Source organism: Dasypus novemcinctus, chromosome 24 (genome assembly GCF_030445035.2).
Source record: "Dasypus novemcinctus isolate mDasNov1 chromosome 24, mDasNov1.1.hap2, whole genome shotgun sequence".
Classification (NCBI taxonomy): Eukaryota; Metazoa; Chordata; class Mammalia; order Cingulata; family Dasypodidae; genus Dasypus; species Dasypus novemcinctus.
Genome location: NC_080696.1, coordinates 38291982 through 38312466, shown reverse-complemented (window position 1 = coordinate 38312466; position 20485 = coordinate 38291982). Strand labels below are relative to the sequence as shown.

The 20485-nt window shown below is 41.3% G+C and overlaps 1 protein-coding gene and 1 pseudogene across 2 annotated transcripts in view; one reads left to right on the top strand and one right to left on the bottom strand.

Moving 5' to 3' along the window:
• EDEM2 (ER degradation enhancing alpha-mannosidase like protein 2) overlaps positions 1-20485 on the top strand; it is a 35126-nt gene that overhangs the window by 8951 nt on the left and 5690 nt on the right. For both annotated transcript variants that reach the window (XM_058286971.2, XM_058286970.1), the window contains exons 5-9: positions 6971-7096; positions 9441-9652; positions 11841-11982; positions 13294-13418; positions 19333-19477. In XM_058286971.2, coding sequence (XP_058142954.1) covers positions 6971-7096; positions 9441-9652; positions 11841-11982; positions 13294-13418; positions 19333-19477 — 750 coding nt within the window. The remainder of the gene's footprint in view (positions 1-6970; positions 7097-9440; positions 9653-11840; positions 11983-13293; positions 13419-19332; positions 19478-20485) is intronic.
• On the bottom strand, positions 4149-6943 carry LOC139437563 (mitochondrial import inner membrane translocase subunit Tim17-A pseudogene; annotated as a pseudogene).

The window sequence follows — 20485 nt, the reverse complement described above, 5'->3', positions numbered from 1 at the left end:
TATTTTTTCTTGTCTAGTTGCTCTAGCTAAACCTAGCACAATACAGTGGGCATCCTTCTCTTGTTCCTGATGTTAGAGGGAAAGGTTTTAATCTTTCGCCATTGAGTACAATGTTGGCTGTGAGTTTTTCAAATATACCTTTAATCATATTGAGGAATTTTCCTTCTATTTCTATCTTTCAATGTGTTTTTATCAAGAAAGGATGCTGAATTTTGTCCAGTCCTTTTCTGCATTGATCGAGATGATCATGTGTTTTTTTTCCTTCAATTTGTTAATGTGGAATATTACGTTCATTTCTTTTTCTTATATTGGACCACCTTTGCATACCAAGAATAAATCTAACTTGTTCGTTGTATATAATTCTTTTGCTCTGCTGTTGGATTCTATTTGCAAGTATTTTGTTGAAAATTTTGCATCAATGCTCATTAGAGAGATTGGTCTGTATATTTCTTTTCTTGTAATGTCTTTATCTGGCTTTAGTATTAGGGGCGATGTTGGTTTCATAAAATTTGTTGTGTAATTTTCCCTCCTCCTCAATATTTTGGAAGAGTTTAAACTGGATTGGTGTTAATTCTTCTTGAAATGGTTGGTTGAATTTACCTGTGAAGCCATCTGGTCCTGCAGTTTTCTTTTTTGGGAAATTTTTTTTACATTGAATTGAGAAATTTATGTTTTTATTCAAATGTATTTTCTTTTTAGTTTTTAATTGTTTATATTTTCAATTATTAAATGTACAAAATAAAGTTAAAAAACAAACAACAACGTCTTTTATATATCTGGATATTAAATCCTTCTTGGACATGTGTGATTTCCAAATGTTTTCTCTCATTGAGTTGGCTGCCTTTTCACCCCGTTGACAGATTTTTGATGATGGATTCGATCTCTTTTTTTTTTTTTAATTTTTTTTCCAGTTCATTGGAAAAGCATTTTATTTTACCATAAAAAATGCAAACTGGAATAAACACAATCTTTCCTAAAATGAAGGGCCCAACTATTTTTACCTATTCCTGAGCTTCACTTTTGAGAGGTAAACGATGATGAAATTTAACAAGTTTGCAGCCTTGAATATGTTTGAAACATTCCAAGTAAAAATAATTCAGCAAAACACCTTCTTTAAAAAAACCACACACTAATCTTTACTAGAAACCAAAGCTTTGAACCAACATTTTTTTAAGATTACTTTTTTTTAACTTTATTTTGTACATTTAATAATTGAAAATATAAACAATAAAAAACTGAAAAGAAAATATAGTTGAATAAAAAATACATTTCTCCTTTAAATGTACTGGATACATATAAATTTTTTTAATCATATGTTACACAATGTATTTGATTCATAGTAATACAGTCATACAGTATTTGTCCTTTTGGGTCTGACTTGCTCCATTCAACATAATGTCCCCTAGGTTCATCCATGTTGTCATATGTTTTTCAACTTCATTGCTTCTTACAGCTGCATAATATCCCATCATGGGAAGAGACCACAGTTTGTTTATCCATTCATCTGCTGGTGGACACCTGGGTTGTTTCCAACTTTTGACAATCATGAATAATGTCGCTATGAACATCAGTGTACAGATGTCTGTTCATGTCACTGCTCTCAGTTCTTCTGGGTATATACCCAGTAGTGGTATTGTAATTAGTTGCATTCTCTTTAAATGTGATTGGTTTGTTAAGTTCTTGTATTTCTTGTATCGTCAGTCTATGTTGTTTGTGCATTTCTAGAAATTTGTCTACTTTGTCTAGATTGTCTAGTATGTTGGTGTGTGGTTTCTCATAATATCCTCTTATGAGCCTTTTTATTTCTATGGGTCAATTGTAACTGATTTCATTTCTGATTTTATTTATTTGTAACTGTTTTTCTTTGTTAGTCTAGCTGGGGTTTGTCAATTTTATTGATCTTCTCAAAGAACCAGCTTTTGATTTTGTTGATTTTCTCTATTGTTTTTTGTTGTTGATGTTCTCAAGTTCATTTATTTCTGCTCTATTCTTTATTATTTCTTTACTTCTGCTTGCTTTGGGATTGGTTTGCTGTTCTTTTTTTCTAGTTTCTCCAGTTAGTTAGATCTTTGATTTTAGGTCTTTCATCTTTTTAAAATATAGGCATTTAGGGCTATAAATTTCCTTCTCAGGACTGCCTTTGCTGTGTCCCATAAGTTTTGATAAGTTGTGTTCTTGTTTGTAATTTCACTTACTATTTCTTCTTTGACCCACTGATTATTTAGGGGTGTGTTTTCTCTTCAAATATTACCTCTCCTCTGTTTTTAAAACTTCGACTAGATATATGTTACACCTTCTCACTGTATCTTCCAAGTCCCTTCTGTACTTTTTTAACAATGATTTTGTCTCATGTTTCATTTTGAATAATTTTTTTCAATTACAGTTTTCATTTTCAGAAATTCTGCTTGGTTATTTTATAAACATGCTTGTCCATTTTTATAGTTTTGCTACTTACACATATATTCAAGCCTCTCATTTCTTTAAATATATTACATATAATTATTTTGTCTCATAATTCCAATATCCAGCAGTATCCAAAGTGTTTGTAGGTCTTGATCTACTGCTGTGTCTGCTGGCTCCTATAATGCTTTATTTCTTTTTCTCCTCTCCTCCTCGCTCCTCTCTCTTTTCTCTTTTCTTTTCTTCCCCTCCCCTCCCCTCCCCTCCCTCCTCTTCTTTCCTTCCTACCTTCCTACCTTCTTTCATTCACTAGATCTTTATCTGTGCAATTATTTGAGGTAGATTCTTCCAGGGATAATTTTTGTTTATACCATGTGGCTGGAAACATGACCTACCAAGAACCACTTTATGCTAAGGGTTTGTTGGTTTAGCTACCCAGTTAATATTAATTCAGGTCATACATCTAAAAGAGTACCAACTTGTAGTTACTAATTCTCTGGGGAGACATTTTTTCCTTTCTTCTACTTGACACCAAAATTCAAGACAGGCATTTTTCCTTACTATGTTCTAGGATTTTTTTTTTTCACATTAAAAACTGCATACATTTTATTTTCAAGCACACAATAAATATCAAACTTTTCCAATGACAACTGTACCCTCTATGAATTCTTCTAATATAGAATCAGGTAGGTTGGAGGCAGATTGCTTCTAGTGAGGTTTCTGAGGATCAGGAATCCAGGCACAGTGGGCCTAACAGTAATAACTTTGTAGCCACCATACTCAAAACCAAGACATTACATGTTTTACTTTCAAAATAAAGGATATTTTACCAAACTTTTTCTCTGGAATGATCCATGTTGACTGCTTACTTTTTTCACACACAATTCACTTGAATTTAAATGAGGTACCAACTATAAAACACGCAGTTTTGAATGGACTTTGCATTATTTGCACTATCCAAGGATGAAACAGTAGAATTCTACGACTTACCTTCAAAGAAACAGCAAGTTCTAGGAGTTTTTTGTTGTTTAACTAATAGAAACCAGGCAGAGGAGTCCCCAAGAAAATGAGAGTAATGCTTCACTGCTATTGGCCCTTTGTTCCTGCATTTTCTAAGCACTTATTAGATTTCCTTTTTATGATATCAGACATTTATTTTGATCACAAATGCAATCCAAATGTGAATAAATAAATGTATTATCTTTTTTTAAAAAAGATTTATTTTATTTATTTATGCCCCACCACCACCGTTGTCTGCACTCACTTTCTGCTCTGTGTCCATTTGTTGTATGCTCTCTGTGTCTGCTCATCTTCTCTTTGGGAGGCACCAGGAACTGAACTGAACCTGGGACCTCCCATGTGGGAGAGAGGCACTCAGTCACTTGAGCCACCTCTGTTCCCTACTTTGTTGTCTCTCTCATGGTGTTTCCTCTTTGTTCTCCTTGTTGCATAATCTTGTCTCAGCTCACCACACCAGCCCATCGTACCAGCTTGCTATCTTGCTTATCTTCTCCAGGAGGCACTGGGAACCAAACCCCGGACCTCCTATGTACTAGGCAGGAGCTCAATCACTTGAGTCACATCCACTTCCCTGAATTATCTTTTAAATGTCCCTCTGCCCCATTCCTTTAAATAGGAAAAAAGTGCTAAATGTCTCTTTATAGCATATTTGTCCATAGATTGTAACTTGGTCTTTGGAAATCCTTCTTGAAATACAGCCCATTCTGATAAACTCTAAAGCACCAGTCCTACTGATATTGTCAATAGTCTCCAAAAGGTGAGGATGGTAACTAAATTGAAGGCAACTGGAGGGGTCTTCTGCAAACAGAGAACTGTCAGGAAACTGCGCAGAGGCAAATGTTGTCAACAAAATACCAGCTCCTTCAATTAAAGCTAGGAAAATACCACCCATCACAGTTGACCCAACCATGGTCCATTTCTTGGTTTCAGTATGGCTCCTGTTAAGGCACCCCTCAGGATGGAGTTCCAGGGATCGTCTTTCCCTCTGACTTGAACCATGCTGCAATCAATCATAGAAAATAGACCTCCCTAAACTGCAAAGCTGCCTCCCAGCTTTGGAGCCCTGGTTTTAATAGTTGACAAACTCCCTCATAGCCTATAGTTTACTCCCACTGGAGAACTGCAGAAACCTTTGGTAACTTGAAAGCTCCCACCCCCTACGGTACCTACTGTGAAGGCCCCATCGTAGTCATCCACAGTTTGCCAGGGGCAAGGCTTTGTGCGAGCAATGCCGGGCACACTCTTTAAGATTTATTTATTTATAAAGATGTATTTATTTATTTACTAACCCCCCCCCCACCTCATTGTTTGTGCTCACTGTCTGCTCTCTCTGTCTGTTTGTTGTGTACTCTGTGTCTGCTCATTTTCCTTTAGGAGGCACCAGGAACAGAACCTGGGACCTCCCATGCGGGTGGGAGGTGCCCAATCACTTGAGCCGCACCCACTCCCTGCTTGTTGTATTTCTCATTGTGTCTCCTTGTTGCAGCATCTTCTTTAGGAGGCACTGGGAACCAAACCATGTAGGACCTCCTGTGTGGGAGGCAGGTGTGCAATGGCTTGAGTCACCTCCACTCCCGCTTGTTGTGTCTCTCGTTGTGTTTCCTTGTTGTGTCTCTTTGTTGCTTTCATCTTATTGTGTCATCTTGTTGCATCAGCTTGCCACCCAGCCCATTGCATGAGTTGCTCTCTTGTCTTCCTTAGGAGGCACCAGGAACTGAACCTGGGACCTTCCATGTGGTAGGCAGGCACCCAAGTGCTTGACCCACAACTTCTCCCCTAGGATTTATTTTTAATTCATCCTTACACAGAGTGTATAGTTCTTTGAAGTTCCAGCTTTATGTAGGGATCTCATATCAGACTCCCCACTTGGGACAGGTCCTGCCTTTGTCTCCTATTCCCCTTCTGCCAGGAGTAAGTAAAACTGAAGCTCAAAGTCACCAGTTTTTTTGGTGGGAGAATCATCCAGGGTAATATCTAATTAGCCATATTTCAAAATACAGAAACTTAATGACTTTTGTAAGTCTTAAATATTGCATAATTGATATACATAAATTGATAAAATGAGGTTAATAACTGCTCTGCCTCCCACCCTCCACCCCATCTCAGGTCTTCGGGGTGGGTGGGAGATTGGGAGACAGATTGACCAAATGGAGTGATCATGGGCTTTGGGATCAGACAGACCTGGCCCTACCACCTAGTAGATAGGTAACCCAGGGCAAGTCACTTTACCTTTCTTTTTTTTTTTTTTAATATTTATTTATTTCTCTTCCCTTCCCCCCACTTCCCCACCCCCCACTTGCCCCAGTTGTCTGTTCTCTGTGTCCATTTGCTGTATGTTCTTCTGTGTCCGCTTGTATCCTTGTTAGCAGCACCAGGAATCTGTGTCTCTTTTTTGTTGTTGTTGTTGTTGCATAATCTTGCTGCATCAGGTCTCCGTGTGTCCAGCGCCACTCCCGGGAAGGCTGGACTTTCTTTCACACTGGGCGGCTCTCCTTATGGGGTACACTCCTTGCACATGGGGCTCCCCTATGCGGGGGACACCCCTGCGTGGCACGGCACTCCTTGCATGCATCAGCACTGCGCATGGGCCAGCTCCACACAGGTCAAGGAGTTCCTGGGTTTGAACTGTGGACCTCCCATGTAGTTGGCAGATGCTCTATCCATTGAGCCAAGTCTGCTACCCCACTTTACTTTCTGAACCTCAGTATCTTCATCTGTAGAAGAGACAGTAGTACCTACCTCATAAGGTTTTTTCTTTTTTTTTACCCCACGCTGGGTGGCTCTCCTTATGGGGTACACTCCTTGCACATGGGGCTCCCCTGTGTGGGGGACACCCCTGCGTGGCACGGCACTCCTTGCATGCATCAGCACTGCGCATGGGCCAGCTCCACACAGGTCAAGGAGTTCCTGGGTTTGAACTGTGGACCTCCCATGTAGTTGGCAGATGCTCTATCCATTGAGCCAAGTCTGCTACCCCACTTTACTTTCTGAACCTCAGTATCTTCATCTGTAGAAGAGACAGTAGTATCTACCTCATAAGGTTTTTTCTTTTTTTTTACCCCACGCTGGGTGGCTCTCCTTACGGCGCGCACTCCTTGCGCGTGGTGCTCCCCTACATGGGGGACACCCCTGCGTGGCACGGCACTCCTTGCGCACATCAGCACTGTGCATGGGCCAGCTCCACATGGGTCAAGGAGGCCCTGGGTTTGAACCTTGGACCTCCCATTTGATATGCGGATGCCCTATCCATTGGGCCAAATCCACTTCCTACCTCGTAAGGTTTTTAAGGTGATGAAATAACATAGTTAAGCACTCAGTTTAGTGCCTGGTATTCAGTTGGGTAAAAATGATAGCCATTGTTCTTGTGACCCATCAAGAGGAAACATTCTGTAAACTTAGCACTGTACACATGTGAGAGTAAGGCACTGTCCTTGTACTAGATGGCTCTACCCCTTCCCAGTGAGCCTCCCTAACAGCGTTCAGGTTTACTTTGCACAAGGGAAGGATTGGTTCTTGGTACCATGGTGCTTACTTTTTATACTGTCTGTAGTGGTAGGAGGCCTCCTGTCTGCTCACCTGCTGTCAAAGAAGGCTGGGGTGGAAGTGGAGGCTGGATGGCCCTGCTCTGGACCTCTCCTGAGGATGGCTGAGGAGGCGGCCCGAAAACTCCTCCCAGGTAAGAGCCACAGAGATGGGGGAGAGACCAAGTCCAGGAAGTCCCCCTTCTCTCGCTGGAGACGAGAGTGGCAGTGCTCAATTTTTCCCTGGTGTTTCTCACCCAAGCACTTGGCATTTCTACCCCCAGGCCCACCATGGAAATCAAGAGGCCCTGGGCATCTTGAGGGCTTGCTGGAACCATAGCTCAGGATGGAAGAACTGACCCATTTCTGTTTGTGTTACCATAAGGATGGCTATTTCCAATAGACAGGTCCATCCAATCCCACGCTACCAAGGGCAAACATGTCTTTTAGTGAGAAGGTGATGTATTGCAAATGCACAAGCAAAGAACTAGGGGGATCTTCCCAAAACCAAAGTTCAAAGTGAAAATGGAAACTAGGGTTTTTATAGGGCAAAAAAAGAGAAATGGAATAGTTGAGAAGAAATTAATAGAAAACCAGTTCATCTAGTTTTAGAATTTTCAAAGCTGCTTAAGTGAAGACATTTCAATAAGCACATTTTCCAGCTATCATTTGCAGGGAAGGGCTGAAGGCCAGCTTAGTGGATAGAAGGCCCTTGCCTTTATTTTGAGTAAGCCCTTTTGCCCCCTTCCTGTCCCACACACTATTGGAATGAAAGGATCCCAGGGAAGAGCCAACCTGGACTGAGCATTAGGAGCCCTGAGTTCTAAACTCGGCTCTGCCAGCCAACATCTTGACCAAGTCACTGTTCCTCTCTGTGGTTCAACTGGGAATCATAATTCCTGCCTTCCTTCCTCATCAGGTTGTAGGGAGGCTAAAATGAGGTCAGAGAGAAGAAAGTTTAGAAGCCCTAAAACACTATTGGAATAAGGGGAATATGTTTTGTGGTGAAGCCGTGTCTGGGGCTATTGGTCAGGCCTCAGTATAGTGGAGCAGTAACTGGACTTGGCAGCAAAAACTGGACACTGTGTTCTCTTCAGGGTGTGGCGGAAGCTCTGGGGGCTGTTCACACCCGAACACATCACAGCGTCTTGGCTATAGCGCATACCCTTTGCAGGCTGCGCTTGTGACCTCAGTGTCTTGGCCATCGCGCATACCCTTTGCAGGCTGCACTTGCGACCTTAGGGAAGAGCTGAGGAGAATGAATAAACTGGGGTTGGGTCTCACTCATGGCTCATGGCCTGCGTGTCTCCTCACAGGCATCATGTCCTGTGTGATTCAGCCCTGGAGGAAACTCCCTGGTTGCTCCCCTCCTAAATTTTTTTTTGGGAGGAGTGGGTCATTAAAATTTTTTTTGGTATTGATAAATACACATACTGAAAAGCACATCCTGAGTCGTTATAAAGCAAGCACCACTCTAACTACCATTCAGGTCAAGAAATAGAATTTTGTCACTCCCCTTCTTTTTAACACCGGGTGACTTTCCTGAAACATTCCTTTGAGCCCTTCTTGGTGGTGACTCACATTCTTTTTGCTTGTTACTGGCCCCTACCAGATAGCATGTTTTTATTCTACAGCGAAGTTGTTGGATCTTGTAGTTTGTGGAATTTTTGACAATTTTTATTTATGGTCTGGTGACACAGAGGCCACTCTAGGGTGGTTTGATCTTTTGCCTGGAGAGGAAATCTCTGCCTCAGGCTCATTTTTTAGTTCCTCATCTTAAATTGGAAAGCACAGGGGTAGGGTGGTCAGAGCATTGGGCTGGGTGGGTGGGTGGGGACAGGCGTTCCCATTCCAGCTCCATGTGACCTTTGGCTGAGTCACATCTTTACAGGCATGACTTTCCCTATCTGCAAATTGAGGCTTGAACTACCTCAGTGGTTTATACCTTTTTTCCCTTCTTTATTTATTGCTCCTATGGAACTCTTTGGGGCCTGCAGGTATATTTCATTGGTCAGAATGATGTTTAAAGAAAATATATGAATGGCTTCTAATAGGACATGCTCTTCTTGTCCATGTGCCACAAGCTCCACCACTCCGTGCTTGCTTCACACTAAGTTACCTGTCTGGCCTCTGAAAGCATCATACAAATTAAGTCAAATGGAGCTGCTCTGGTGAAGGTGATGTGTGGAGTGTGACAGCTGAGTGTACAGCCGGCTCTCTGCCTTCTGAGTAAGAGCAAGAGCCCAAGGGCCATGCAGAGCTGTGTTTGCAAGCATCTGGGTTAGATGGGTGCTGACAGCTCTGTAGTTATGGTAGTTATTCTCTGCTGGCTCAGACTGGACTCTCTTTCCCCATTCGTGGCCTCAGTCTCCAGCAGATCACTCAGCACATAAAGAGGGAAGTGGTGGCTAAGTGGAAGCTAAGGCCTTTGGCTCAGGGCCTGTTGAAAGCATCCCCAAGTCTCTGTTCTGTATGGGTCCTAATTTTGCAATTGTTCAGCCTTTCAGACCCCCACTGGCATGCCATATGGAACTGTAAACCTGCTTCATGGTGTGAACCCAGGAGAGACCCCTGTCACCTGCACAGCAGGGATCGGGACCTTCATCGTGGAATTTGCCACCCTGAGCAGCCTCACTGGTGACCCAGTGTTTGAAGACGTGGCCAGAGTGGCTCTGATGCGCCTCTGGGAGAGCCGGTCAGATATCGGGCTGGTAAGCGGCAGCCGCCCTTCCTGTTTGAGTCAAGTCTGCCACTTTGGCCCCCACTTACAAGGCCCAGGCCTCTGAATATCAAGTTGCAGTCCAGCCAAGAGAAACAGGGTGACCTCAGGATTGGTCCAGGACTTATGCCCAGATACTGAAAATAGACCAAGCATCCAATGAAAGTTTTGACACGGGGGATGGGAGTATGAGAGCACATCATCTGGCAGAGAAAAGAGGTCTGTGTTCATCTTTGACTCCTTGAGCTTTTCCGACTTCTAGGGAGTGGTTACATGCTTCAAGCCCCTATGACTGTCACTTAGTCAGCCCATCTGGTCCTCATATCTAGTATTTATTTGTGTTTGCAAACCTGTTTCTTAGAACACTATTTCTGAGTAATGTTAAATGGCTCTTCCATGAAAATATTATTTCTGGCCAATTAAGTTTGATAAATGCTACATATAGTATCTGTTTTGGGAAGTCACAATGAATAGATTGAAGCAGGTTAAAGGTTATTAAATTTTAAGTTAAAAAAATCAATTTAACTTTGCTTAACCCAACATTTCCCAGCCATGTTTGATCTTAGTTTCCCTCTCTCCACATAATATCTATTAACCCATGGAAATTTAACACACTTTAGACCAGATGATATCTAAGGTCAGTTTTTGCTCCTAAACTGGATAATCCAATGAGACTGACAGTAATTGAACCAAAGTTATCCAGGAAAGAACAAGGGATTTAGTCAGAACTGGGTCTGAGCCTTGGCCTTGCTGTGTCAAAAGTGTGTGACCCAGGACAATTCACTCAACCTTTCTGATCCTTAGTTACTTCAGTGGTAAAGCTCATGTGTTAAGATGTAATGAATTTGAAAGACTGTTGTCTGAAAATGCCTTAGGTGGAGGCACATTATACTGAGGGTTTGGTTCTGAATCAGCTTGGTAAGCAAAACTTGGGTGTAGTATCCTTGAAAATCCTATAGGAAGACGCTCCTCTGGAGATCTATAGAATGTCCTAGCAAGTCCAACAGAGGCCGCTTTTCTCCAGCCCTGGAACTGTAGTAGACACTGCTGGTGTCCTGTCCGTAGCCTCTTAGTCCTTACCATCTCCATACACACTGGCCTGTCTTCCAACTGCTGTCCCTTGCGTGTCTTTGCCTGGGGGCTTTCCCTGGTGCCTGTAGCCTCTTCTGCTTGCCTTTGCCTGGAAATGGAGGGACTTATCGATACCCAGGAAGCATTCCCAACAGTGACTGATGGAAATTCGTGAATGAGCATTCCAGTTTCCCCACCCCAAGGGTAAGATAACTTCGAGGGGTGCACTCGACACTCACTCCCAGAACTCCTCAATGGGGCTGGCCCCGAGTTGCCCACAGTGCTAACTGGCTTGATTGCGCCCTCTTTGTGGACTGCCTTTCCTTCCCTGATACACTTTCCCACTTCTCTACCAGTGTCTCCCAGGACTCATCTCCCACAGCAACTGCTTGTACTTTTCCTTGCTGAGGGCCTGTCTGTGGGGGAACCCAGACTAACACTGAACAGATAGTTGTTTCTTTGACTGAGCACCAGATGAAGTTATCAGCTTCCGCAAGAGTCTGAGGTATATGAAAAACGTGTCTTCACTGAAATTTTTAATTTAAGTTTTAAAAGGTGTCAGCCACGTGGTCCACAAGTCAAAGGATATGAAAATGTACCAGTGATGCCTGTCTTCTGATCCCTGTTCTCCAGATGCCCAATTCCTATACTCAGAAGCAACCACTCTTACCGGTTTCTTGGGTGTCCTTCCTGAGCTAGTTTATGGGAATATGTAAAATATGTTTTGTGTCTTTAGATACTAGACTTACATGCAGAGTGGTGAGAAGGCTGAGATAGATTGTGTGAATAGCAAGTTTTCATCTTCCCTCTCACACTCACTCTAAGCAGGGCATAAATACCCTGAATTATTTCTCTTTTTCATTTGTTGCCCAATGTGTATAACTTAATCTCCTGCACATAAATGTATGTGTAGGAGATGAATTTCCAGATATGTAGGAGGGCTGGCCATGACCCTGAGCAGCTCACTTCCAGCCTTGTCCCCCTAAAGCCTGCAGGTCTCCCAAGAAGCACCGAGATGCTAGGCTGGCATCTCATTAGGCAGTCAGGGGGTCAGGAATATCCTTGTTTGGCCTTGGGCCCTGCCATGAGACCACCTGTCTCTCCCCCAGGTTGGCAACCACATTGATGTGCTCACTGGCAAATGGGTGGCCCAGGATGCAGGCATTGGGGCTGGCGTGGATTCCTACTTCGAGTATCTGGTGAAAGGAGCCATCCTGCTTCAAGATAAGAAGCTCATGGCCATGTTCCTAGGTAAGAAGGGCAGGGCAATGGGGCTTTTCCCATGATTTTTCCTGCTGATATATATTGTTGGTTTACAAACTTCAGTTGCTCCCAAGTGCCCATAGAATAAATTCAGAATCCCTGTGTTTTCATTCAAAGCCAACACGGACTTACAAGGCCTACTTGATGCCAGTACACCTCTTGGTATATTCTTGCAACAACCGACTGAACTATGCTGCATTCACTGTTTGTGGCCCTGAGTTTCTTACCTTCTGGCCATTGCACATGGTGTTTCCTTTTCCTAGAAAACCTTTTCTCTGTCTTCACGTGTCCAAATTCTATCCACCCTTCAAGGGCTGACTTAAGTATAACTTTCCCCAGGAAGTGGCTTGATACTTCCTTAGAATTTTGGACGTTCGTCTTCTTCCTTGCAGTCAGCTGCTGTCAGCAGCCACAGCTCTACCATTTGAGTGTAGAATCCATGCCTTATTCATCTTTATATTCCTCACAATGCTTTGCATGTAACAGGCGGTCAATTAATGTCTATTGAATAAGTACATTTGACCCTCCAGGCCCTTAAATACTGATTGCAATAATGATATTGAGACGCTCTTGGACACCTAATAATATTATTATAGCCAACATTCATTTATTAAGCAAATATGTATTGAGTACCATTGCATGCCAAGCACCGTGCCAAATGCTGCACATGGATTATTTCATTTTTTCTTTATGACACAGTTTTAGATTCTCTTGTTTGTTTGCATGTGTATTCATTCATTCAGATGATGTTTATTGAGCTTATATTTCATTCATTCAGATAATAGTTATTGAGCATATACTAATGGTTAGAAACTGTCCTAGTGCTGGGGATTCAGCAGTGAACAAACATACTTCCAACTTTTTTGGATATAAAATCTAGGAGGAGGTACAATTTCAAGTTCCCCACTATGATGTAAGCTCCATGAGGGCTGGACTGTGTCTTGCTTACCACTGCCTAGGTGCCTGGCACCTCCTAGTTGCTCAGTGAGTATTTGTTGAGTGAATGAATGACTGAACAATCCCATGAGGTAGGTAACATTACTTTCCCCACTTTACAGATAATAAGACTGAAGCTCAAGAGAGAAAAATTTGCCCAAGGTCACAGCTAGCAAGTGGCAAAGCTGGGGTTGGGAGTTTGACTCTAGAGCCTATGCCCCTTCCTCTGTATCTTATTGCATCCTAGTCTGCTTTGAGACTAGACCATGATATGATCTTCCAAAAGTGTAAGTCAGTGTTTGTATTTACAAGACCTGTCTTTTGTATCCCTAACATGTCATTATTCCATCTCCTCCACTGCAGAGTACAACAAAGCCATTAGGAATTACACCCGCTTCGATGACTGGTACCTGTGGGTGCAGATGTACAAGGGGACTGTGTCCATGCCAGTCTTCCAGTCCTTGGAAGCTTACTGGCCCGGTCTGCAGGTAGGAAGGGTCACAAGGGTGGTCATTTTTCTTTGGAAACTGGCAAAACAAGTTCATGTTGATGTAGAGGTCAAATAATGGGGAGTAGATGTGGCTCAAGTGGTTGAGTGCCTGCTTTACACTCCAAAAAAAAAAAAAATCAAATAAGGTACTTAATTGCTTGAGTCCTTTTTTTTTTGGAAGTGTGGTTGGGACAGAAGAGACACTTGGAGGGAATTCGACAGATTTAAGATTCTGCCAACTGAGTTCTCCAAGGGTAGCTCTAAGGTGATGGAACTGAGCTTCCAGTTTGCTGTGGAATGCTGTACCATTTAAAATAAGGTGGGGGGAAGTGTCTCAATCAGATAGGCTCCCGTCTACCATATGGGTGGCCCTCAGTTCCTATCCCGGGGCCTCCCTGTGAAGGTGCTGCGGAGCGTGGCCCGGCCCGCATACGGCGCGGTGAGCCAACTCAGCAAGGTGACGCAATAAAAAGAAAGGAGACAAGTGAGAACACAGAAGAGCCCGCAGCGAATGGACACAGAGAGCAGACAGCAAGCAAGCCACAAGGGGGGCGGGGAAATAAAATTTTAAAAATTAAAAAAAAATAAAGTAAGCAGTGTCTCTTCAGGCTGGGCGGTAACAGTAACTGGTGGCAGCTGTCTTTTCACAGGGTATTTCAAATCTCCTTGTTCTTGTCAGCAGACTTAGAAGAGGCAGAAAGGAAGCTCGGACAGTTCTGCCTGCCATCATCATCATCATCATCATTATTATTATTATCTTCATTAACCAGTCTAATGGCGTTGCAGCTGGAAGGGACCTTAGAGCCCACCCCCTAACTGTACCAAAATAACTTTTGTTCCGAATTTTTTTTTTAAAGATTTGTTTATTTCTCTCCCCTTTCCAACCCCCTCCCCCCCATTGTCTGCTCTCTGTGTCCATCTGCTGTGTGTTCTTCTGTGTCCACCTGCATTCCTGTCAGCGGCACCTGGAATCTGTGTCTTGTTTTGTTGCATCATCTTGTGTCAGCTCTCCGTGTGTGAGGCACCATTCCTGGGCAGGCTGCACTTTTTTTGCCTTGGGCTGCTCTCCTTATGGGGCTTCCCTACGCGGGGGACACCCTTGCACGGCACGGCACTCCTTGTGCACGTCAGCATTGCACGTGGGCCAGCTCCACACAGGTCAAGGAGGCCCGGGGTTTGAACCGCGGACCTCCCATGTGGTAGGCAGATGCCCTGTCCTTTGGGCCAAGTCCGCTTCCCCCAAATTGTTTTTATAAACTAGATGTTTTGTCTTTAAAATTTTAAGAAAAGGTGACAATATACACATGATGATAAACTTAAAAAGCACGAAAGGGAAGGCAGTGAAAAAGAAATCTTCAGTCTCCGCCCTCAGACCCTCTCCCCAGGGGCAACCCCTGTTATCAGTGTCCTCTATATATAATGTGTGTGAATTCCCCTCCCCACCTTTTTTTACATAAATAGGAACTTATACATGTTCTTTTTCATTTTTTTCACTAAATTTATTTCTTGGAGATGATTCTTTATCAATACATTTGGATCAGTTTTACTTTTATTAATATCTATATATATCCCATTGAATAAATATACTGTAATTTATTTAGCTAGTCCCCCATTAATGTACTTTTCGCCAACCCTCTTATTTTACAGATGGGGAAAGAGGTTTGGCGAGCACTTGTTGGAAACATTCAGTATTGGTCCTGATCTTCTAAAATCTTCAAATATTATATGACAGCACTTGCATGTTTTAAATTTTTTTTCTTTTTCTTTTTCATTAATTAACAGGTATTTTACTTTAGCAGTACAGGAACAACTACTATCTTCATTATTTTATGAAAATTTACTATTTCCAATGGAATCAAGATTGTTTTCTATTGCCACCACTTTAATATGCAGATTAAGGTAGCTTCTGACAGGTGTCCCTGTTAGGACATTAACTTTTTTTGTTTGTTTTGTTTTTTCTTTTTTTAAAAAAGATAAATAGATCATACAAAACATTAAATTAGAAAACGTAAGAGGTTCCCATATACACCCTCCCACCCGTTCCTCCCACGTCAACATTCCCTTTATTCAGTGAGGCACATTCATTGCATTTGGTGAGTACACCCTGGAGCACTGCCACACTGCGTGGACCATAGCTTACATTGTAGTTCACACACTCCCCCAGTCCATCCAGTGGGTTATGGCAGGATAAACCATGTCCTGCATCTGTCCCAGCGATATCATTCAGGACAACTCCCAAGTCTCTAAAAGGCCCCATATCATACCTCTTCCTCCCTCTCCCTGCCCTCAGCAACTCCTGTGGCCATGTTTTTAATCTTACATGTTTAAAGTTGTTTACTATTCCTTTTTTCCATTAACTTGTATTTCCATAATGCTCCCTCCACAGAATGTTTTCCTACTTACTATATTTTATGTTCCTAAATATGTTATTGATTACTCTATCATATATCTCTAACAAAATTTGTATGTTAAATAGAAATTTTAAATGTTTTAAAAATGTCCTATGACCGTAAGCTCTGACTATTTCTTTTCTTCTGAGTTTAGATATTAAATGTATTAATATGTAATTGATTAACACAACATAAATGTCTTCCAGTTTTTGACAAAAAAATTATAAAACCTAAAAAGTTTTATTAAAAATGCGTTTCTTAATGAGGTAGGGACTTTTTTGTTTTTAATTAGTTTATGTATTCGTATGTATTATTTATTCCTAATATGTGACATGGTTAAACATCAATTTTATTCCTGCTTTTTATTTTTATAGGCATGGCTGCTTAAAAGCCTTATTCACATAAATAAGTATATGGAAATGGAAGGAGTTTGAGTATTGCAATGTCATTAAGTTTTAAAAAATCATTCAGAGTTAATAAATTGAACGATATAAAATTGGCATTATTAACCTTTTTTGACCTACAAAAAACAATATATGGTTCAGCTTTTCTATGGTAAAACAATCAAATAATACTCTGTGGTCAAAACTTGCTTTTAATGATCTGTTTGCTGACAACTTGACCAGTTCCTCCAATTTTTTGAAAGCAGGGAACTGGAAACCATATGATTTGCAGAAGGATTTGTTACCCAGTGGTTAGAGTCATTCATTTCTCAACACTTAAAGTAATATTTTAAATTTAAACTAGTTTGGTGTTCAGGAAATTTTTATATTACAGGACACTGTTCTTTTTTTTTTGAAGCCAGGACCTCATATATGGGAAGCAGGTGCTCAACCAATAAGCCACATATGCTTCCTCCTGTTCCATATTAAGGTTAGAGATTGTTGATAGGTACCCCTTGCTCTTGTAGAATGGTGGAAGGGCAATTGTGAAAGGGACAGTAAGAATGGAGATCCTGCATTGTATTAAGCATGTTTTCAGGCAGATCCATTTTAAGAAAAGTACAGAATCTGGGAATCTGTTTCCTTAAAATTATTGTGACCGTATTCTTCCTGGAAAACTTAATTGTACAACTCATCCATAGAATTATCAGGCCCTTTAATCCTTCATATTTCCACTTATGTGCATGTTCTCCAAGAAAATAATTCAGGAGGGAAAGATGAAATCTGTTTTATAGATATTTCTCACAGTAAGTTCATGACAAGAAAAATTGGAAATGATCCAAATGTCCAATACCAGAGGTATGAATAAGTGATTGTATTTTAATACAATGGATTATTATATAATTTTAGCTAGAAAAAAATTAGTGTATAAATGCCTTCATTACAGGAAGAAGTGGTAAACAGGAATCAAGGAATGATGAAGGAATGAAAATTGCTTATTAGACTGTAGTGAGGAATTAGGAATGATAATTTAAAACTTTTGAAAATTTGATTCCTTGAGTTGATTAACAAGAGCAAAATCCAAAATACTCAATAAAACGTATCAGTATGTGCACACTGATTACAGCTCTTGTAAATTTTTTTGTTTTTTATTTTTTTGCTCTGTAAAATTTTGTCCTTGTGTCTTAAAGAATAGAAGACAAAGTGAAAATGGCTGATTCTATCTAATTAAGAGGATATGTATCTTTTTATTCCTGCCTGTTTTAAAAAATACTTATATAACTTTGAATAGAATAAAAATTGGAAATATAGATATCAGAACTTATGTTTGTGTAGCAGGGTTAAAGATGACTTCTTTCTGCCCTAACACTTAATGAAAGAACCATTTATGTGCCAAGCACTTTACAGAGAATCATCCCAACACTCTGTGAGGTAAATGTTTCCTACTGAGGAAAGGGGGCTTTCCTTGGTTGAATACTGAGATATTCAACAAATACCTGAATACTACTGTGTTTCAAGTCCAGCCCTCATGAAGTTTATAGTCTAGAAGGGTAGACACAAAGAGAAAGTTAAACAGACAAATACATAAAATAATAAGTTGCAGTGAAGGAAACAAATAAAAGGCTGAGAAAGAATACTGGACCTATTTTTAGGCAGGGTGTTGAGGGACGGCCTCTCAGAAGAGGTGATATTTAAGCTGACACTTAAAGGATGAAGAATTGTGGATAAGGGAGCAATGTTCCAGGCAGAGGAAACATCGTGTGTGAAAGTCCTGTGGCACGAAGGAGTTGAGTGCTTATCAGGAATAAAGAAAAGTCCAGGGCAGGGAATGACCAGTTGATGGAAGGTCTGCAGTGACTAGACTGTGCAGGGCCTTGAGGGCAAGGTTGAGGTATCTTGATTTATTCTGAGCCTGTGTGAAGCCACTGAAGAGTCTGGAATATGTAGTAAGACCGTTACTCTGGCTTCTTCGAGGAGAGTGAATTGGAGAGGGGCAAGTGGGAGAGCAGTGGGACCAGCAAGGCCTTTGAGGTCATCTGGAGCAAGATGCTGGTAACTAGGTGGTGGCTCTAGAGATAGAGTAAAATTTAGATGTTTTGGAGATGAAATTGACAGGTGTCACTGATGGAGTGGACATAGGAGTGGAGAGAAGGGAGAGTCAAGGATGACCATCAGTTTTTTTGACTAGAATAAATGGGCAGATGGTGGTGCATTTACTAAGAAGGGAGAAGTGAGAAAGTGAGAAGAATAAGAATTTTGTTTTGGAAGTATCAAGTTTTCTCTATCCACTTCTTGGAGGTGTCAAGAAGTTAGCTGTTTAACTGTGAGCATATATTAATATTAATTGCTACTTGGCAATGGCTAGTAAAATTGTAAATATATGTAATCTCAGACCCAGCAGTCCTAATTTTGGAAATTATATTTGAAGTGATGTATGTGGGGGGGTTATTTATTGCAGCACTGATTGTAATAACAAAGATTGGAACCAAGCCAAATAGCTAAAAGTTGGAAACTGATTAAATTATGGTCCAAGCATTGGAAAACTATGCAGCCATATAAATGGGAGCATATAAATAACTACGCTTTCTATGTATTTCTATGGAAAAATCAAGATATATTGTTAAATGGGTAAAGAAAAGTGCAGAACATATATTTAATAGGCTGTTTTTAGTGTGTGGAAAATAATATGTATTCACATTTGCTTATGTTTGCATAAAGAAACTCAGGGAAATTATGTAAGAAACAAATGTGGTTATCTTTTGGGGGTCTGCAGTGGGAGTGGGACTTAGCACAGTCAACATTTTTCCTGGTCTTAGAATCTTGAACCAGGTGACTGAATTACCCTATTCAAAAATTATTAGCAGCTGACTTGACTGGGCACTTATTATCAGTCCGGCATTTGGTATACAATCTCTCTTCCTCACAACAACATACAAGATAGTTGTTGAATTTTATATCTTATGGATGAGGAAACAGGCTCAGAGCATGCAATGAGTAAATAGCAGACTTATGGTTCAATGGCCAGACTTTTTGGTTCCAAAATCTTTGCTGTCTCTTTTCCCTAAGATGGTATGTGGTGTTCTTTATGTAGGTTTTTATGCATGGTAGGTACTGCCTGACAACTGCTTCTCGTTTACAGAGCCTCATTGGGGACATTGACAATGCCATGAGGACCTTCCTCAACTACTACACCGTGTGGAAACAGTTTGGGGGGCTCCCAGAATTTTACAACATACCTCAGGGATATACAGTGGAGAAGCGAGAGGGCTACCCACTTCGGCCAGGTGAGCAGCATCCCAGTGGCTCATTGCCAGCCCACAGGCTTTGGGTCTTCAAACCCCAAACCTTCCAGTCTCTACAGGGTTCCATGCTTTGCAAGGGCTTGCAAGTCCATTGTTTTCAGTCTGATCCTTCTAGTGGCTGTGGGTGGTTTTCCTGCTGGGAATTGTTTATCCCCATATTTTCAGATAAGAAAACGGGAGGTACAGTGGGTTAAAATGGCTTACCTGAAGCTGCTAGATACAGGAGCAAAGCCTGGAACCCAGGTCTCTTAACTGTATCTTGTGTTTTTTCAAGCTTGGGAAGTGACTGGAAAGGAGAACCAGGTTGACTCCTTTTGTGCTTTAGTCATCGGGATTTCAGAAGTGTGGGCAAACTATATAAGTCAATGAGTCAGAATAAGTTATGCTTCTGTAGTATGGAATGTTAGAACTTTGGAATGGACATTAGGAATCATTTAGTCTTATCTACCCCCACCCCTCAGCATACAGCTCAGATATCAAGACTCAGAGGGTAGGGATTACGCACCAGATTCTGTCTTAAGTTCCTTTCCTGTCCTGATGTCATCTGATTGACTTCAGGAAGGTTAAAAATTGTAAGGAGGGGAGGGACAAGGGGCATCGAGGAAGGAAGCTTAATCAGCACTCATAGTCATACCCTACTCCAAAATTGGTTACATTACCATTGTTTTAGATTCAAACACCTTCCCACCTGAATTGCCTTTTAGCAGTGGAACAGGCTTCTTTCCATTCTGCCTTCCTCTGCCCTATTTCCTTCCTTCTCTAACCCAAGTGATTATTATAGAAATTGTGGAGGGGGAACAAAAGAGGGAGTAAAACAACAACTGTAAAGAGCAGATTTATCCCTTTTGACTCCTTAGAAGCTTCTCTTCTTAGTTTTTCTTATGCACTGGTTCTGGGTTTTTTTTTTTGTTTTTTGTTTTTTTAGGAAAACTTTGAGAGGGTATGGTATCTAGTGTTATCAATAGATAAAATGAAGATCAAAGTTTGAGA